General features: G+C 38.6%; 1 protein-coding gene across 1 annotated transcript in view; it reads left to right on the forward strand.

Moving 5' to 3' along the window:
• The window catches only part of LOC146139545 (protein dispatched homolog 1-like), a 43,235-nt gene that overhangs the window by 16,253 nt on the left and 4,936 nt on the right, over positions 1-22,046 (forward strand). The window contains exon 4 of the mRNA XM_083392979.1: positions 17,641-17,803. Within this exon, the coding sequence (XP_083249105.1) occupies positions 17,641-17,803 (163 nt within the window). The remainder of the gene's footprint in view (positions 1-17,640; positions 17,804-22,046) is intronic.

Genomic DNA, 22,046 nt, shown 5'->3' on the forward strand with positions numbered 1-22,046 from the left:
TTGTAATTAACCAGAGTCTCAAACTATGCGTCGTTGCAATTTTCCAGGGGCGTCGCATAGTGATTTCGCTTCTTGTATACCGCTTATGGGTTACTATTTTCTTCTAAAAACAAACAAATAAATTGGCTTTAGTGTACTAATCTTAGTGAAAATTATTAGTGAAACTTAAAATGTTGTGTGCGTCGCAAGTTACTTTTTCAAAAGCGTCGCAAGAAAAAAAGTTTAAAGACCACTGGCGAAAAACCATCCAGAGTCTTCCCAGCAACGTTTTAATAAGCGAAACCGGTATCTTTGGCCGTTGTTGTAATAAAATAAAGTCAGTTGTGGTTAGGAATTTCGCCTGCTGCCGGGATTTAGATTTCGGCGCCGACTTTTTCCAATAACCTTGCTGATGTTGACGGAAAAGTTCGACGGCCCGTATCGCCGCCGTATTACGCTCGGCTAAAGGGAGACTTGAGTTTGGTCGGGCATGGTTTGCCGGTTTTGCTTGTCGCCCAGCAAAGCTGACGTTTTCCCATCTATCTTTTGTGTTTGAAAGATATAAAAATAACGCTCGTCATTTTTGTAAATCACGGGGCCCGATATTATCGAATTGGAGCTGATTTACAGTTTAGTGTCCCCTACTCGTGTGGTACTAGGGTGGTACCGATTGCCTTCCATGAGCCGTTTTAGCTTTTAATTGCGGTTAAACACAGTGTTCTCCACCATCAAAGGCTAATTTGCCAGGAAATGGAAATTTACATTTCAAGGTGTCAAAGCATTAACTTAAGAAAATTTTGGGCGCTGGTCTAGAATCCTACCACAGTTCTAAAATCAATGCACAAAATTTGAGTTAGGTTGCGGGTTAGCGTTTGGGTGTGGGTGGGTCAAGTATTATTATATTCTTTATTTAATAATAATACTTGACCCACCTTTACCCAAACGCTAACCCGCACCCTAACCCAAAAGGTGTTTCGTTGTGGTAGGATTCTAGACCAGCGCCAAATTTTGGTCTGATTAAAAACTTCCATTGCATCTATAATTTTATTTATCTTGCTTGCTTAATCACAGGAACGACGTAATTTTGTATAGAATAGGGCGGTCGTGCCTTTTCCAAAACTCGGGTATATAGGACATTCTGGCTTTCATTGTAGGACTGAAACTAGGGTTGTGGTTACATATTAGAGCGGGAGCTGTTTTAAGCGTTATTTTAAACCGACTTATTTAAATATGTAAATGAAAGCGTGTTAACGGATAATCGGAAAATCCTTCTAATCGGAATCAGCTGTTATAATAAAAGATAATATGTGAGCGCCCATGCTGGTAAAAGTTAACATCAATACCAAATTTTCACCCCAAATTTCCGCGGTTTTGACGATGTTTTATTTCGAAAAACTGCTTGTTTTGCTTTTAGCTGACGAAAACGACCGAAAAAGTATAAATTTGTATTAATCGTTGGCCTTAACCGTCAGGTACGGTCGCAATTACTCCAAACCGGTTTGTCCTGCTTATCAACCATAAAGTTAGGGGAAAGCTTGTTGCACCTGCTGAGAAGGATGTAAGAGTGCGAACGTCCAATGGCACATCAAAATACCTGTTTTGAAAATCGTAATACTTTTCTCACGCTTGTTTTAATTTTAACTTCCTCAAACTATGTTGGAGAGAAATTAGAATGAGAGACGCCGTGTATTTTTCTTACATTACCTTATCGAAATCACACGTTAACGGGTTTGTTTATTTTTGCATGCCAATCACAAATCCCAGACTCCCTTATTAGTTCAGCTTTCACAATCCCCCCAAACATCCCAAGACGAGATTTTATTTTTCCACCTCATAGCCAATTGTCACGACTTCTTCATAAAGAGTCGACATGTCTTATCCACGCATATAAGCACTGAAGTAAGTTAAAAAATTCGGTCACTAATGAGCTGCCTGATTTGCAACACCCAAGTTAAACGACTTGCCAGCAAGACTCCTCCCAACAGATCGAGTAAACTCGCCCGAGATGGTGTTTTTTTGTTGAGAATCGCGCGTCGTGCCTTTATTGGCCACACACCTCGCTCAGCCAGCAATCCCAGCGCCGAGAGATCTTTGTTTTGATAAAATGTGGCCCGTGTCGAAAAGCGTGCCGTGAGCTAACCTCTCGACCAGCGGTCGTTTAGTTTTTTTTTCGAGGCGTGCAACTTTTTGAGGTGACAGTCATTGGGTCTTCCGGTTAGCCACGCGAACTAGTTTGTCCTTTTTCTTTCTTCCGTTGGTTCTGCAGGAAGTTCTGCGTTTACTAGCTTCACGTTTTTGTGCTTGGACACCTCTTCAATAACCTTTTGTGACTACTTGAATTGTTTTACCACGTCTGAGCAACGCGTTTTAGGCACTAGGAGACTAAAACAAGTCAGGGTTGCAACAAAAACGTTTTGGTAAAAGTACTTGATTTTTTGTAAAGCTTAATTTATTTGTTTAAAAATTTGCGGGGTAAAACTATTTTTTAAACTTTTTGGTATTGTGCTGACCAAGATATTAACAAATACTGTTTTGTTTTTAAACTATATTTAAAAAACGTCGGGAGTGTCCGAATTTTACGTCTTTACAAAGTGATAAATTTTCTTTGAAAAGTCTTTAAATTACTTTTAAGTTTTTTCAAAAATGTGTGTGGAAGCCCTGGAAGTCACACTTAAGGTATACGTCGTCCAACAATATCAGCTACAGTAGCAAACTAAATGCATTTTTTTACTTCGCAAACATGAACAATATAAGAAAAGCTGACGAAATATCAGTTGTTATAAATGCTTAAAGTTGGAAACGCACTCAGTATTCGTCAAAACGTAAATACATGCATGCTTTAAATCGTTTCACGCTTAAAACCCAAAGTTCAAACCTTAACCACTCACACACAAAAAAAAAAGTCGCCACTTTGCATTGGTCAACTAGCCCCGCTATAAGGTTTTCAGCTTAGCGCGGGCCACCATTGGTTGTCGGCGCGAATAAAAATCACGCTTCAATATCTCGCCGGGAGTGATTTGATTTGGTCTGTGTGCGTGACCCGCCTTGAAAGCGGGTCGGCTTTTTCCCACCGACTGGTGCGTGGCAAGATTCCCTGACAAGCCACGAAAAAAGATGCCAGATGCTGAACGACATCATGATGTGCAATGCTGGTCGAGAGCGCCGTATTGGGTTGTCAAGTTCTCTAATTCGCTTTATTAAACTTTTTTCAAACTTTAACATGACAGTTTTTGCACACTTTATTTTTAACATCGTGAGCCCTCTCGAAAGCAACTTGTTCGAGTGGTTTCTTACCACTTCTTTATCATTTTTTTAAATTGAACCTATCCTTAAGGGGGCTCGTTGGGGTATGGGAATATTATGTGCCAGGTCGCTTTTGTATGAAAATACTTTACAATTACTCTTACCACACGGCAGGAGGTAATAGGTAAATATCATAAAAGTACCAGTTATTTGATTGAATGGTGTGTATTCAAGTCTTTCGTGCTTACCTAGATACCCGTTTTTGTTTCGATTAGGTTAATTTTGCAAAGTTCCAAAGCCCTGCTCTATATTCTTGTGTAGGCGGTACAAGTTTGCCAGCGTTTATTGCCGTAATAATATTGGCGTTGTATTCCAAAAAGATTACAATTGTTTTACTTTAAACTTTATATTTTAAACAGGGTGCTAGGTGATGCAACCACTGTACGAAATATTCCGTAAATCACACTATACAACAAGGTCGTGGACAATATATGGCCCTTGGGCTTTTGCTTGGACCACCCTGTCTAGTGGACTAAAAATATTGGTTGAATAATACACATAAAGTAGATCCAATGGTTTTAAAATCTTCTCAAAACGTGGTACATGATATTGACAAGCAGGCTATAAACAACAATTACTGGCGCCAAACGCTTTTCCAAAAACATGAGTAATGTTGCAAGAAGACAGCAAAACTTCGAAGTTTGTTATGTTAAAAAAGTTGTTTTCTGTTCTCGGTTAAGTGATAACAATGTTCTCGAATGTCTGCTCCCATTATTCGAAAACAAACGTAACAATGACGTCATAATCACAGTTGTTCAAGAGGCTTCGCCGAGGTTCGAAACAAAGGTCGTTTTTCCTGATATACAAAAACTCGTGAATCGTAATGCATTTTTAGACTGTTTACTGTAATGAATAAACGCCGAAACTTTCAAAGGCGACCTTACGGCACATAAAAAGCGAATGAATCGGTTGCTAAACATGGTCACAATAATAGTGGCAGAAAAAGAAAGGCGATACTTACCGTGATAAAAACAAAAACTCGTCATGCTTTTTAGGCAATTCACTGTAAAGAATGGACGCCGAAACTTTAAAGGCGGCCATACGGCCGATAAAAATGCGCATAAATCGTCTGACAAACATGGTCGCAATAATATTGGCAGAAAAAGGCGCGGCTTGGCCAATTTGCTTCACGCAGTAAAGAAAGCGTAAACCTTGCGGCTCTGTCAAGTCGCCCGCTCGGCCACCTAATGCGAATATAATTGGCCGGTAAATGGACACCGCATCCCGATATTATCCTTTCTAGTCGCAGCGCCACTTATACCTCGTGGCAATACCGTGTTACTCTCAGTAGTTGCCTCACTGAAAATCTCCGAAAATCAAGCGCCGTATAATCGTGAAAATCGCATGTGATCTGTTGACCGGCTTCTAGATTTAAAACCCGCCTTCCTTGGCGTGTGTCGCCGTTCTACAGTTTATGCTGGGAATTATGTATTGTTACATTGCCCCATTTAGCTTTACGGCCTCAGACACCACTTAAACAGTTTTTTCTAACGAGGGTTGCGACAAACTGTCCCTGGAGGTTCGGGGTTGCTGAATCAGACACAGAAAATGCGTTACTGTAATTTATCTAACTTACATTTTGGTATTGTGTTACTGTGTTACCAGTTACTTGTATGAAAATTAAATTACAATGTTTTTTTTATTTAAGCAAATCTAGAAAGGGGTGCGAGGATTGGTTGGTGATTTAAAAGGAGTGCAGCAAGGCAAAAGGTTGATAACCACTGACTTAAACAGCCACGAGCCTAAATTTTGATGTTTTGTTATGCAACTTTTGCTGATTTGGTCAACGCTGATCTATAGGGCCCATATTTGACTTTCAAGTCCAACTCAAAGTTAGACTGGACCACTTTAAACAGCAATTGAGTCGGGGTAGATTTAGTGTGGCGTTATTAGCAATATAATAGCCGGCCGGCCAAAGTTTTAAGACATCCGTTGATTCATGCTTTGTGGTTCGATTCAGCCAGCGTCATAACACAGGCATTGTCCCAACAATTCACCAATTGACCGCAGTACTCCAATTACCTTCGAGGTTAAATTCGTACCGCAGCAGTATTGTTTTTAAAGCATAACAAAAGCAATGTCAACGCCTTGACTGCTTAAGTCGGCAACATTCTTTCGCCTACACCAGTGGTGCTCACATTTTTCACCTGCGGCACACTAAAAAGAACAAATTCGTGGCACACTTTATACAAAAATATGCAGTTTTAACCTAAAAATTAACTAAACTACACGGCAAGGTATGTAATAATACCATATATTTATCAGTTATCTACCGCAAGGGTCCGCAAATACTTTTTTGCGCGACTCAAATATTTCGCGTGGTGATTTCAACTAAAACGTTTTGTTGATAATGATTGTTGTTTGTAGCAGCTTTTTCACAAAACAGTAAAGATTTCTCCACATTAACTGAATGAAACTAAAATAACAGAAGCTATGAAGTCTTAGATTTCGTCTAAGACTTGTGTACTAATGCAAACCATAAATCATTAACAAAAATACTTTGTAATTCATAAATCCTTCAAAATAAACGTTATAGCGTCCCAAACACTATTTGCGGACCTCTTGACCTATGGTGGATATTGTTCATTCAATTCTAACGGACATTTAACACACATGCCTATGGAGAATATTAATAGTTTGCTTTCCTCAATAACCGCGGCAGACCGCAAGTTATAGATCCCGTTCGTCCCCTTCTCCCACCAATCATCGTTTCTATTTGTGTAACGGGTTCGGCGATATTGTATTCGAGCTCCGCGGTTTCCAGCCATTGTTTTTCAACAGTGCAACCACGTCAGTCGCCGCGCAACCGAAAATCGGCTGCTGACAGCAGGAGCACGGTTCGCTGTACTTTTCAACAACCCCCTTGGGGCGGCTTTGTGTCTTCGAACCGGGGTCGGCCTTTTTTAACACCCGGTCCCCTGCTTTAAAATCGCTGGTTGAACACTTTTTTGGAGCTGCTTCTATAGCTTTTCGGTTTTGTTTAGGCTTCGGCAAATAACTTGACTCTCTTGTTGGATAAGTGTTGATTTAAATGTTAGAAACACAGCATTGCTGGAATTTTGGGAGTTTAAACATCTTTTTTGAGGTTGGACATATATTGTGGGGTCTTTTAAAGTTACCAAAAATTTTCTAGTGTTTGTCGCTATTTCGTTTCCCCCTGCTTTAAAACATGTATTGCTGGTCTGATCGACCCCCCCCCCCCCCCCTCCCCCACAAAAAATACTTTTTGGAAGCTGCTTCTCTAGCTTTTCGGTTTTGTTTAGGTTTCGGGAAATAACTTGCTTCCCTTGTTGGGTATAGGTGTTGATGTAAATTTTGGAACACAGCTTTGCTGGAATTTCGGTACTTTAAAACATGTTTTTGTGATGTTAAACATACATGTTTGGGCCTTTAAAGTTACCGAACAAATGTTCTTAATGTTTGTTGCAATTTCTGTTGTTATACCACAGTCCCGTATTAAAATGTTGAAGTTTTCATTTTTGAATTCCAGTGCAAATTCCGAGTTTAAATGTTCCTTAGAGTTGTTCATTCAAAAGATAAATGTTTGCTTTGGCGCAGAATGGTTGGAAGTTGTAGTGAGACGTAGTAAGAATATCAAAGCCCGTACAGAAGTAGGTAGAATTTTAAATGTTTTGATTACTCTTTATTCATTTTCAACATAGTGAGCAGGCACTCCTAAGAATATTCGAAACGTTCAAAATGATACCTACTAATGTATGGGCTTTGATGTTCTAACAATTTGCTTGCTCAAGTTTCCAACGCCCAAACAGCCAGTTTTACACGAAAAATCAAACGTATGAATATTTTATGGACTTTATTCACTATTTGAAAGCCCAATAACTCAGAAACGACATGCCCCACCCAATAAACAACATGGGGATCATACAGGATCGTTACGCGGGTGAATCATTCTCTGTCACTGGCCTACAGCAGCAGCGTTAGCTATGCTTCCGCCAATTAATGCCCATTTTTATCAGCAAGGGCTAGCCTCGCCCTGTGATTTTCAGAAGCGCGCGGCAAGTGTGATTTAATGAGGGTAGGATTGAACCTATTTAACCCCAGTTGTTTTTGGTGAGCGAGCGAGATACAGTCGCGCGCCTATAGCTTGGTTATGCTGCGGTCACAGGTCCTTTGCAACGCATGCAAAACCTCGTCGTTCATTTATTAAATCGTTCTACACGCAAGACGAATATTTTTGGTCACTTTGCGTACAACATTTAAGGCGTATTCATAAGAGATTCCGCTGCTCTAAAAACCCGTTGAAAAAGAGGACCATCATCATTATATTTATGTTTGTTAGCTGTTTACACGAAGGGTTAATAATGCAACTATAGGTTTATTCCGCAAATGCCTGGTGTTTTTGCAAGAAAAAAATCGTTGAACAAGAGACCTTTTAAAGTGTGCTGGCTTTGAATGGTAGACTCTTGCCATTTTTTGCCTCCCTAAGCCCCTTGTGTGGCTAGTTTTAGGCTATGACAAAATACAGCTTTTGTTACAGTAAAAAATTATGGCTTCTGTTTACACAACAGATGAATCAAAAGCTTTTCATTGTGTTAATTTTGTCACAAGCTACAGGCAAACTCTCAACAGCTAAAGAAGACCCTAAACGACCCTCTGCCGTTGATGTCGTTAAAGCAACTTCCGGAAATGGGTTGAATCTAGGCGTCTTTATCACCGCGTCTTGCTTGCTAATTGCCGTTTAATATATATATAGTTCTTTAAGGGTTGAACCCGTTTTAGTCGAAACGAACGATAAAGCGTTTCAGTAAAGATCCAATTTTCTATTTTTATTTTCTTTACTCCCCCGCCGACCCTTCGAACCACTTAAATAGATCCTTGACGGGTTCATCTTTTTTTACAAATATTTAAATGATGACTATTAAGACCGACCATTTAAAATTACAGTCACGATGTTCACAATGAGTTTGCCAAACTCCGCTCAATGTGCCGTTTGCGAACTAAGTTTTCAGGGAAATAATTTCGAAAACGCTCAAACGGCTTCGATTGGTTTACGAGGCCGCCGTTAAATTGCGTCACGAAGTCGCTGTATAAAAAAAAGCGTCGTCCTTATTTACCCTAAACTATAAGTTTCCATTTTTAACACACCAAAACTGCCTCTATTTCTAAATTAATACCCAGTCTATTTTATCACATAATTTACATAGGAGCAAAACTAGAAATTTTTCGCAACATTACGATGACGTGTAGCAATAGAGGAACGTTAATATGCCGTGTAACAGCATCAGGTTGTAAAGGAATCGTTTGTGGAATAAATTGCCTTAAATTTTTACCCAACTCAACACTGTCGTATAATACTACAAACCGCGCTCGTTGGGAAAAATGAGTTTCCGGGAATGCGCTTAGAATAAATAAAAGCGACTTGTTCACACTTTGCAATTTACCCGCTCGGCGAAGATTGACAGGATATGCGTGGCGAAATTTGCAGACACACATTTTTGCCCCCACTGGTTCGTTACTTCTAATACCATCTTTACGCTATGTTTCGTTTTGGCCGCTGGATTGGCATTGCTTGTACCGCTAAACGATAATATGTAATTAAATTTAAAATAGACTCCACCTTCATTCAATTTCAAAAAATGTTTCCTGAAGATATGGCCATCAACCAGCAAGTTTTTTTTAGTTCCATTTTAAGATGTTTTAATTTCAGAATTCGAGTAGAAATGTTTTATAAAAAAAACTTTATAAAATTTAGGAAAACCTCTTACAATGCACGGCTTTTCTTTTATTCGATTTACAGACTTGGTTTTCCACTGTTCCCCTTGTTTGATTCATACGCCCGGGGTTAGAAAATATGGCCTAGTGTTTTACTCAGACACTCAAAAAGGAGCCTGACTTCAAATTTTCCCTTTTCCCGAACTTCAAAGGCGCGTTTCTTAGTCTTGACCAAATTTGGTGCCGAGAGGTCAATTGGTCAGATGACGCGCGGTCACTTGAAAACGGTCGAGGCCACTTTGCCCAAAACTTCGTTAAAAAGTGCGCGAAACGATTTAAGTTCGGTAAGCGAAGGGACGGTTTGCCCAGTTACATAAAGTCTCCCTTTTTCACTCGCCTATTCGATTATCACAAACTTAAATAAGAGAAAATACGCAAAATTACGGTATGTTGATTTTAAAGCGGCGTGTGTTACTCTTTTTTTTTTTGCTAAATTCTTGCCTCTTTTTAATGTCGGCGGTAAAAAAGATGAAAAAATGGCCAATAATTGTAAACGCCCTCCGGAAAACCGGTCACATGGACAAAAGCACGAAATATTACTTTTAACGCAATACAAAATGAGGCGAAATAAACACGTGTCAGAATGCGACCATTTAGCAGGGAGGCATTAAAAGACAACTGTGGATTCGAGACTTACGACTGTAGTATTAAGCTTCAACAGAGCCCTGTCCAGCACGAAATATTTCGAATAGCGTAACAAAGTAGGCCGCGTGTTAACCGGCCTGCTTGTGGATCTAATCGCCCCCTTTATCAAAATTCCTGGCGATATTATTGCCTCGCGAGCGTGCACCCGACCCTAGGAACATGATACAGGCTCTTCCCTAAGCGCCAAGGGCTATGCTTTACTGCTACTGCTGATGTGATACAATCTTTATTACGGCGCTTACACTGCAAATGGATCACGACTTCAGAACAATTTGCGTGTTGTTTTAGGCCGATTGTCGTGATTTTCTTTTCGCGCCAACTCCATTTCGCGTATTTTTGCTTATCTACTGGTTTTTGAAGGCGATTGTAGTTATTTTCGAACGCTTCGATAAAGCCACCGCCTATTTTCGCTTGCAACGACATAAAAATGAAGAGTTTCCGCTTTTAAATGTCATAGTGACATTAACGCTCGCAAATAAAACACTTCATAATTTTTTGACGAAACTATGATTATGAAAATAATCCATGATAACCAAATAGGCCGACACTTGTTTTTAAACGTATAAACTGTACAGTAGTATAAATTTGCATTGTTTATTATTCAACTGTGGGCGTTTTTTAACAAACTAGTTGAACAGTCACCCCGAACAGATTTTCGTGTGACCAAAGGTTAACCAACAGCTTGGCAAAAATATGTCGCTCGCAAACCGTTGAAGGCTAAGTGTGAAGCACCAACTCTCATCGCCGAATAAAGCGGTAAAAAAGAACCTGTTTCGTCCAAACAATGGGAACTAACAACAAACTTTATATCCCTGGAAACTAAACCCTAAAATTTAATTATTTAACCGTATTAAATAAAAAATAGAAGGCCCTCGCACAAACTCTCAACGCCGCATTACGTGGTTGCATCACTTTGTCACATCCAAACCATGGCCGCAGCCTCCTTATTTCGCCGCACACGAAGCTGGCCAGCAGTTTTAAATGGCGCCGATAATCGGACATCGTTTCACGCCGCTTTACCAGTTCTCGCCAGATGATAAGACGGGCGCCAGTGAAAGACTCCCCTTTGTTCTAAGCTCGCGTGTCTTTGGCCGAGTAAAACTAAACCAGGCCGGGTCTCGCCAAGCGAAACGCTCACCTGTCCGCAATGCAAACATGTTGTGGACGGACTCTAAGATTGCCTGGATAAGGACCGCAAAATCAGGGATCGTTTTCACCCCAATCCTAAATAAAAAACTTAATTTTGTGAAAAAAACGACCCTTTGGAAATTTGCGAACAATTAAACTCCATGTGCTGATTTTTCTTCTGTTTTCTTGTGTTTTGGTTTTCAACTTTGTCCAGGCTTAAAAAGTATGTTTTATGTGGTTTCCTAACGCTGAACCGACATCTTGGCTCGTTAATAGTGTAAATACTTACGGGACATTTGTTTTGTATTGTGTTGTTGTTGGTCTTGATCATAGCCACTGTATGTTGGCGATTAAAAAAAAACATCTTTGCAAGTTGTTATATAGGAAATTCACAGCCACGCTTTAAAAACTAAAAAATTTGCGCGTTTTTTTTATTTCTGAAAATGTTCACTTTTGCCAGTAAACTTGAAGTTTTGCCGAGCAATAGTCACAACTTTAGCAAAAAAACATGAAATTTGGCTTTAAAACGACTTCAAAACAAGGCTTTACAAAATGCACCTCGACACAACTTAAAGCCATATTGAAAAGCAAGAAACTTGACTCTGAAACACTCCGAAAACGGACTCTGAACACTCCGAAAGGCGTCCTCGAAAATTCCGCAGCGCCTGAAAAAGACGCCGCCGCCGCCGCTTGGTCAGTCGGCCGTTGCTCTTTTGTACAACCTGAACGAGTCTTGATCAGTATAGTAATCAGCTTATCTCGAGCCGGTTCGTCTCAGCCTGTCGGCGCGCCTAAGCCGTGTCCTGTTTGTTTTCGTCTATTAGCGTGCGATTGGCCTTCGCCTCGTTACTGTAGCTAATTTCCGCCGACCGTGTTTGATTGCATCTCGGTGTGATTAAAATTCCGCCCGCTAATGCTGCGTTTTGTAGCTGCTGTCTGTAGGTTGTCGGAACAATGCCCACGGCGGCCCGCCAACTTCAGGAAAAAATAATTTTTTTGGCCAGATTTTTATTTTACTTTTGCGCTAAACGCTCAAAATAAACAAACCCGTTCTTGTGGCTGCCTTTGTCTAAATCTAAGCCGTCTTCTTGATCTTTCTTTGTGAATACGATGTAGGCTTTTCGAAGGGCTCAAAATATTTTAACCAAGTATAGACTTCGTAAGTTTTCAACCTTATACTTAACGACATTTGATGGAGCTTAAAAACTTGCAAACCGTACTTAACGCCACGAAATGGCAAAAATAAAAACATATTGGGTAAAACGTTACTTCATATGTCCAAATTAAAATGTGATTTTTTTCATTATTATCCTAAATAAAAATGATTAGTGAAAGCAATCCATGATTGTTCAGAAATTCTCCCGTTTTCGAGGTTGCCAAAAAGCCACGCATTCAAAATATTGGCATTTTGTCCTCTTTTTTTTACTTTTAATATTTGTACTAATAGTAGCATAATGTGTGTCCATGGCCTTCAGTAAGTTTAGCCCCTCCCCACTATATTGGAGTTTGTCTTTGTCTGCTGACACGCGCCTGCTTCAAATGTCGCTGTATGTCCCTTGTCGAAAAGAGTATGTCCCTCTGTCTTTTCCTTTAAATTAAAATTTATTTTTTCGCCGTTTAGGGCTCGTATAGGTTCGCTTGAAGCCCTTTGGGAAATGTTCTTGCTAATTTGCGCCAACGCTGCAAATTTTCCCATTTTATTATAGTTTTTAGTTTTCTTTGATTAGAATCAAACAAAAGTTTAATTAGACGCTGTACAAATGAGCTAAAACGTCGATTCTTTAACAACACTCCTACGAAAAAATAAAATAAAGTTTAAATTAATTGTAAATATATTCCCTAAGTTTTCAATTTTGGCGACTCGAACGATCAAGTTTTTATACCAGGTCTGGCTAAAAACTCGCGTTTCAACCAATCATGTGGCAGTTTGGCACAAAAAAGATATACCTAAAAAAAATGGACTACATTCAAAGATTCCTTGCAAAGCCGCACATTATTATCAGCGTTCCGTTTTCGCGTCCCCTGTTTTTTTCCCAGCGGATGTGGCAACCATTGCGAACTTTGAGCGAACCTGTTTTATTTATTTCTGTCGAAGCATCGTGATTTCCATCTCGCAGGCTTCCCTTGTGCCCGTAGCACGTCGCGTTTTTGTGGTTTAAGCAGTTCTCAGTGAGGTGAATGACGTCTTGTCGTTGCCAAATCCAAGCGCAGAGCAATTGCTTCAAAAAACAGTGTTGTAGTGCCTTAATAACAATGAATTGACTTAAGTCTTTTGGGGACATAGACTTAATTTTTATTATAAAATTAATTTTTTTTTTTGAATTTTTTATTAGAAAATTAGGTTATTTACCTTAATTTTTGCACATCAAACGATTTGCCTGCTGTATATTGCGTTTTGTGTTATTTTGTAGTTAAGTTACTACTCACAATCAGACTACTTTACCAATTTTGATAGTTCAACGTTCAAGTTTTATGACAAGGGCTTGACTTAATATTGGTTAGCTTTAATTATGACGTCACTGACACTTACCTTGTTATTTATTGAAAATTACTTGGACTTAAAAAAAAAGTTTTTTTAAATGAATTGACTGGGAGTTAAGTCATTTTAAAATCACTTGTTTGCAACACCTTCAAAAACTGCCACTGCAGACTATTTTTATTCCAAGGAATAACGCCGGTAGAAACGCGCGCTTTATATTTCAGCAACATCGCCAACCCCGTCTCGTGTCAGTGCCTGCAAAATCGGCGTGTGTGTTTGCAATAAGGATTCGCCTGTCTCAATTCTGTCACGTCCCTTATCGCCTTTCGACGCCAAGGCTGCCCGATTCTTGAATATTTTTCCTGTACAGATTAAGTTATGATTAGGATGATTGCCCTAAATCTTAATAGTTGTTAACAACCAGAAAATTTTAGAAAGCACTTAAGCAATAAATCTGCACTCGTGGAACTGTAATGGATAAAGTTTGAATGATAAATGGGATTCAACATTTTCGGGAACAATTTGATATTTAAATTACTTAATGCAACTCAAATGTTTTTCAAATACCAGGAGTATAAACATATAACATTTTATTTTAATTCTAGATCAAAGTTGAAAAAGAGATTAACCGTAAACCCATAAAATACCATTGTAGATATATTATTGGCGTCTTGTGAATTGTATAATTTATTCTTGGGACCCCCCTCACCCACTGGCCTTCGATAAGAAAAAACTGCGATTATCCAATAACGCGCCTCGAAGGTACTTAACCCCACGTAGTCAACCAGTCGGTGCTAAACGGTCAGACGAAAAAAGAATCCGGCATCAGTCAGATTAGTGCGCCACAGATTTGACCGAGCTGCCCCGCGCCAGATTATGGCTTTTAACTCGGCCGAAAATCCGACGGATAAACAGTCTTTGATCTACTCGCCGCACTCTCTTAATTTAGCGCCCCGGTTTATTCCTGCTTTTGTGCTATAGCCCGTGTATAGGTGTTGGGTATTTCCCCTAGAACTATGGTTAAAAAAATGTGCTTTTGTTTAGTTTGCGACGCGTCATTGCAATTGAGGGAAAAATTCCAGCCCAATTTCGTGAGTCAAATTGTTTTAAATCGATTTCCATCTTTTGTTGAAGTGTGGCGAAATGAGTTAACCCAAAAGGATTTTTTGCTTGAAAGCAACGGTTCATAAAAAGACTTCACAAAGCAACATGGCCGTAAACATTTATTTTTTTTACTTTTTTATTTTAGAAAGCGTTTATCTTCGGTTCAAAATCAGCTACAGTGTACAGAGTTATTAAAGCGAATAAAGTTATTGAAGCGTAATGTTGTAATTCGAGTTCACATCCATTTTAAATTCAGTTCGCTGTCACCATTTGTTTGGTTAAAATAAACAGGGGGTTCTGTTAATTGAAGACAGAGGAACGCCGACTTGGTGCATTACAACTTAAGTATATTGATGATTTTAAATAAGGATTACCCCATAGCGAAAATTATTTGCCTACAGTTTGCTACTCGTTAAGTAAACCGACGTAAATAAATTCTCCAAAACCAACAAGAGAATTTCTCTGATCTGTTTTTGGTGTTGTGTTACGACAACAACACGTAAAATGTAACACCGCCATAGGTTTAAGTTTCAATGGGGTTTTGAAAACTTGTCTGTTTCGGCAGTTTTGGTCAATAGTCCTGGATAAACACAATACACAACAAAGTTAATTACTATACAATTTGTACACGTGTATAACAATTTGCAACCTTTCGTGTCAACTATAGAGATAGGCATATATTATCTTTTGGCCGATGCCGATAAAGTGAGTTCCAAAATCAGGAAAATTTATTTTAAAGGATTTTTCATGTAGTAAAATATCGGCAAAAATATCGGTCCTAATTTACCGATACCGATATATCGTTGAAACTGAAATATCATCCGATATTGTCAGTAAATCAATATATCGATGTATCATCGTTTTTACCCGTGCATTGTTCTTTAGAATCTTTTCGTTAAAGGTCAAAAAGCCGAATAGCTGTTTTGTAGTCTTTTGCTGTTAATTGCGCCGCAAGTTTTCTTTTAATTAGGCGTTCTACGATAAGGTTAAGGTTGAGGTTAATTGAAGCGCGCTGTGTTTTTAAAGAATTCGACGAAAAACAATGAATGAGTGGTTGTTGCAAGCCATTGTGTTGAAATATGAGGCTGCCTTGGCTCATTTCCTACAATTGTTCAGGATGGCGGTCGACTCGAAATAAAATTATTGCTCACGGGAATTTTTGCCCGGTCAATATAAACTGTGAATAGGATCAGCATTTTTTAAGCCGCTCAAGCGGTGGGTTAAGCTAGTTTGCTAGTTTTAAACGCGATCAAATGACATTTTTTAGCCACGACTTTTTGCCTCTATCTTCTTTTACTTCAGCGCTGGTGAACATAACACAAAATCAGGGTGATAAAAAACAATTAGCTGCTTTTTAAACAGCTATTAAAATCAGAATCAATACAGGGTTGCCTCAACGTATTCCAGTCAAATGGCTTGAATTAATTCATTGAAAAGTCTTATGAAAAACCTATATTTTACCAAAAACTTTACAAAGTCTAACAATTTATTTTACTTGCAGCTTACGTAACAGGTTTAGAAAATGTCGAAGTAAAGCAATTTTTAATTTTTTTTTTAATTTGTTATTGTGTTGATCATGGCATTTGTTCGAATTATACTGTTTTTGTTTTCTAAGTAAATTTAAAACACGCCGAGTGATGTAATTTTGAAAAACACATTTTCTCAAAATGTCTTAGAGTTTATTTCGTAATTTGCTTTAGCATTAGGAATTTTTAATGTCTTATAGAGTTTATTTCCAAATTTGGGAAGGTTAAGCTAACAAATTTATTGTTTAATAAATATATTCAATCAAATTGTAAAAATAACCGCGTTTGACCGCAAACCATGTCTATAATTGGTGTGATAGTATGGTATCGAATTTGTACCGATACCACCATTTGGCTTTGGTTATCGACTCCGGTCCGATATTAACTTTAATTCTTACACCCAACTATACTAATTAGAACAACGATAGAAAATACAATTGCAATAGCGATATAAATACAATTGCAATAGCGATATAAATACAATTGCAATAGTGATAGAAATACAATTGCAATAGTGATAGAAATACAATTGCAATAGTGATAGAAATACAATTGCAATAGTGATAGAAATACAATTGCAATAGTGATAGAAATACAATTGCAATAGTGATAGAAATACAATTGCAATAGCGATATAAATACAATTGCAATAGCGATAGAAATACAATTGCAATACAATTTGTCGTTAAACACTAAACAGTGCAACCCGATTTCCAGAGTAAGGATTAGACGAAGACGGCTACATTACATTACAAACTATGACCCGTGTGGAGTTTTCCATATATGGAACGCATAACTGCTGTAGTGACGCCGGTCGCGGTATTTGCGCCCGACGGACTTGCTCAGTAATTAGTTTTTGAACCGGCGTTCTTTTGGGGGCGCGTCGGCATGTCTTGTTACTTTCCGCAAGGCTGCGCGCTAATGCTCTGTTTGTTTGCTTCCACATTAAAATCACGCCAGGCGTGTTTTCCACACACCCGGGTCCGGTCTTGCTTTGTGCGAATGAAGAATGCCGCCATTGTGTAGTTGTACGCGTTCCGGGACCGTTTCATTTTTGTGAAGTTGTTTTCAGTATGTTTCTTGGTAAAATCCAAGTGGAGACATGTGTTTTAATATCGCTACTCGTCCGATACTGGCTGGTATCGGCGTCGATCCGCTACCAAGTTAAATCATGTGCGTTGCAATCATGTTTTGTGTTACAAAGCTGAGTTTTGTATACAATAATCAAAGGAATTTCTAAAAACAAGTTACAGTGAAAAATGATTATTGATAGGTTTTCTAACGCAAGAGTCATTTTCGGCCTAATACCCAAAAAATCGTTACCAATTCCCTTTTTAATTTGACCAATTGCTTATTTGACTATAAGGGCATCAAATGGCATCGCATCAAGTGACGATATTTTTCCTCAAAATATTGGCCATCGGTATCGTAATAAGATATAACTGTCGCATATCTCTATAGTTGACACTGTAGCAATTTCCCAGATACCTTTTTGTTGGAACTTTGAAATTCGACAGAACTGATATCGGACTTGACACGTTATTGATATACTATACGCAACAAAGTAAACTGTGCAAATGGAAAAATATTTGTGACACTTAACCCAATTTTTACATTAAGCAAAGTTTTTCTGTAACTTTAATTGTAAGCAGCGAATGCGACCAATCACATCACCCACTTCATATTTGCTGTATACAAGTTTTACTAACCACTATATTTCTTTACTTTGTTCAGAGGAAGCAGCGATCCGACAAGGTCAAGAACGCACGAAAGCGAAAGAAAAAAGGGAAGAAGAAGAAAAAGAGAAAGTCGGAACGTCAGCGGAGGTCAATCATTGCCAACAGCGAGTCACCGCTTCCTTACGACTGGGACTTTCGACAAAACGGATACTTCTGCGACAATCCGAGTAAGATCGCTTAGGCTTTTCCTAAAACATGAAAGTGATTGTCAATGTGGTGGGTCGGGCTGTTTTCGATTTTTCAAAAATTTTTTTATTGATTCTGCAACAGTTTTGATTCGGATTCTGCGGCCATCTCGCAACGTTGAGTATTGGAAAAAATCCATGAGCGTAGTATCTGGGTGCAATTTGAAACGCGCCTTATAAGCTAGAACTTTTTTGTAGTATGATCAGCAAAATCACACCCTTGGCGGATATTTATTGGTTCCATGAGTTAACTATTTAAAAGTAAACAAAAAACATCCACGCTGATACAGAAGGGGTTTACGCAGTATAAAAATCAGTGATAAAAGTATAAAAATCAGTATAAACTATTCAAAATAATAGTTCGAAAGTTTTACACATAGTCACCTATAGTTTGTATATGTTTAGGTAAAACCACATAGGGTCTGTGTAAATTGTAGAGAACACGCAGAATTCAACAAGCACAAAGTTCACAATTTTTTTTTTGTTTATCCTACTTAAAAAACCCTCATTAAAAGAGTGAGCCTTTTCGTCAATTTTTAACTTCTAAAATTCTAATTGTTCTCATTACCACGGTAAACTAATGAAACATAAATTAACATAGGCCATCTTGCAAACCTAATGTCCCAACATAGGAGTGAAATTAAGCATCGCTTCACTGTCGCTCGAATTTTCGATTTCCAACCCCGACCGCCTCCCGGCGTTGGCTCCGACCTGGCTCCCACTATAAGGCAATACGCCAGCTCGCTGTGAGGTCAGCGGAAGCCATGCGGGGGCACTTCGGTCTCATTCTACGAGTTCACGCGAACCGCAGTCGGCCCCCGCCCTAATGACCGCTTCTTAACGGCCGGAACCCGTTTTGGGACGTTTTTTTCGTACAAGTTTTTTAAGTTTTGGTAATTCTGCGAGTAGTAGCCTCTAAAATATCCAAACTCGTAGCGATTTTGCCTGGTAATTTTCCGCGAGCTAGGATTGGTAAGATTTAAGGAGGTGATTGTTACTTTACAAGTTTGAATAATTGCCAAAAAGTGTAATTCGACAACTCATACAACGGATCATTTTTACAAAAATATGTCATGTTATCTTTGCTATCTATACTGAATAGCAAAAAGTATTATCAGTCTTACAAATTTATACATTTTTGGTCTATGTTTGACATTGGTTCGCATATATTTTTTTAATTAATTTGATGGAAGTTGTTAGGTTAGCCAAACATTTCTTTCGGTCATAACTTTATTAATTTTCAAAATGGGGGTAATTGAAAACCATTAAGTTGGTCTCAACCGTTCAAAAATAAAAAATAAAAAGGCTTGGAACCACTGGCTTAGGAAAAAATAAGATAGAGCCGGGTCTCTTCAAGAGTGGCCGATTTGCTTGTGTTCGCGTTTTAATTGCGCGATGACCTCGGTCTTATTGCGCCACACGCGCGCGCGATTTTCGTAGTACTTCCACCCCAGCTCTTATCCATTTTTCTTAACGTGATGACGACATCTCTCGTATTTGCTTTTTTCAAGTCTCCCAATGCGTTTGCCCGCGACCAAACGAGAGCCAATCAATCGGTGCTATAGCGATTGTGCAATACAATCGATTTAAAAACAGGATCACCAGCAGTATGTGGTGATGCAATCGACGGATTTCCGACTTTATTCCGCCTTTTTCCCTCCCCGCTCTTTCCACAGCGACTCGCTGTTGTTTTGTTCACGCCCTCGCTTTTTTCTGCTTTTTTTCTAATTTGAGAGCCGCTCATTGACTGTAGTTTGTTTTTCACTGAAGGCTCCCACTCGCATTTTGCGTCTTAGGCAGTGGCTTACAACAGGGTTGCCACAGTGTATTTAAATGTCTTGAATTGATTTGTGTGTTGAAGATCCTTAAAAAAACCTGCTTTTCCAAAAGTCATTGAACTTGTTTTATATTTAGTTTAACTTAGGAGAAAATGTGTTGAAGAGAAACATTTTTTTTAACCCTTTTTTATTGTGTTGACCGTAGCATTTATACTGTTTTGTTTTGGAATTATTTAAAAAAAATTTAACCAATCCTATTTTAGGTCTTTGAAAGGGTAAACATTTTATTTTTTTATAAAACTGTGTGGAAACGCTTGGTTTAAGTTAAGAGGTGATCGTGTTTGTTTTTTCTCGTGAACCAACTTAAACATTTATTCTATTGATGTCGAACACTGTCCAATAGTGGAATGCTATTTGGATCCAACAATCAAAGGACAAATACAAAAAATAGCGGGAATAGTGTTACTACAAGTTGATTAAATTCCTTATCATGACTAACTTTTCACATTTGAAGTCCAGACTTCCTAAAGCCCATTAAAACCAACAATTTACGTTAAAAATAAACATATTTTTTTAAACAATTAGTTGTTTTACTTTACCTTTGGCGACGGCAGTTTAAATTGACATTTATCTACTAATGTTTTTTCACTCAGAAAAACTGTACTTTCTGTGTTTTTGGACTCCCAATTGCTATAAAGAGGAAAGTAAAAAACGATTTTAGGGTTGGAACGATTAACATCAGTATTTTTCAAGTAACATACCAAGTGAATTCCCGAATAACATTGATTTTACTGCAAAACGTTAAGCTCAACTAGCATAGCGACAGAATTTCGCTATTTTTTCCTAATCCTGATTTAAAGGTCCAAACAAGAAAAATTCCCAAATTTACAAAACTGTTGAAAATCTGAACAACCCCACCGAACACGCGCCAAGCGCAAGTGAAAAGCTAATTACCTCGACCCCTAACGTTGTTGTGTCCCAGCCTCTAGCGCTTCGCCTGTTTTGTGCGTGTTATCTGCTTTACGCCTAATTATAGCTCAACAGCGTTTTGGCAGAGGTCGTACGTCAATCACGGCCTTGCGCCGCTTATATGGGCAATAGATGTCGCCTGCCCTGACCCGACTGCTCGAATGAGGAATTAAGCAACTCATTCTGCTTCTGCGTGTATGCTGCTCTTTGTGTTTGTCCGTAAACACCTGGAGAGTGGAGGTGTGCTTTCTGTTTTCGCCAAATGCACGCTTCGTTAAATTTTCGGGCGTGCGTTTGCGCATTAGGCCGGCAGTTAAAACCGCCTATTCCGCATCGTTTATTAAATCCCTGAGCCTAATGGGATTTTTTTGGAAGCTAAGTTTGTTGAAAAACAAGTGATTTTCCCTAAATGAGTAAATGCGTTCATCTTATAGCCATTTTGAGCCGTTAAATTCTACATGAGACTTTTGCCCTGTGCTCTTAATGTGTTTCCAAATTCGTGGGCTATGATGCAACTGTTCAATAATAGCGTTGAATGTCATAGGGGAGCTTGTTTAAATTATTTTTTGGCATTGTTTGTTTAGAAAGCTACCAACTTATGAAAAATACCTTTTTATCACGATTTTATAATTTACGCTGAAATTGAAGACTGATTTTAGCGACGTTTTTAGGAAACTATATCTTAAAAGCGTATTTTTGTGTTATTTGTGGCCAGATGTATACCAGTAGTTCAGCAAACAACCCTTGATCATTGGCGATCAAATTTCCTTTTAAAACTCTGAAAACCAATGCCCCTGTGATATGTTGCTCGCATCCTATCAATTGCTCATATCACATGTCGGGTTCCTGTAAACGCATGATTCCCTCCACTGTTCGCCGGTTTGCGCTACTCAATGTTGGCTAAAACTCACGAATCGATTTGTTGAATCTCAGCTGGTTTGAGTATTTTTACTATCCATCGCTTTTTGCCCAGGTGTCGCCTTTCTAAGTATTTTAATTTGATTTATGTGACGTTTCGTACAAATAGGCAGGGTCTTACATTAGCTTTACATACCTTAATCAAATAGACGTAGAATGAATATCAAAGCCCATACAGAAGCAGGTAGCAAACGTTTTGAGTAATTTGTCATTCATTTTCAACTTGATCGAGAAAGCACTTGTCTAATATACTGCAATCTCCCGCCAATATGCTTTTAAGTTAAATAAATTTATTCATGTAATTATACAGTCAAGTTTATTCATTATTATATTTCACACACAACAGCCGTGCGCTTTGGTTGTGATTTGACAAACCCAATCTAAATCGAAACGTTCTTGTTTGTCAATCCGGTTTGATTTTTGAAATAATACACACACCAGATGCCGCCGTGAATTCGGTCGCTTTTGTGTTAACCTTATTTAAATGGATATTTCGTTTTTACCAAGGCGGTTGGTCTCAACCAACACATGTAAATGCGCGCGTAGTTTCTCTGCTTGAA

The sequence above is a fragment of the Ascidiella aspersa genome, chromosome 6, assembly GCF_963924565.1.
Source record: "Ascidiella aspersa chromosome 6, kaAscAspe10.2, whole genome shotgun sequence".
In the NCBI taxonomy this organism is placed as follows: Eukaryota; Metazoa; Chordata; class Ascidiacea; order Phlebobranchia; family Ascidiidae; genus Ascidiella; species Ascidiella aspersa.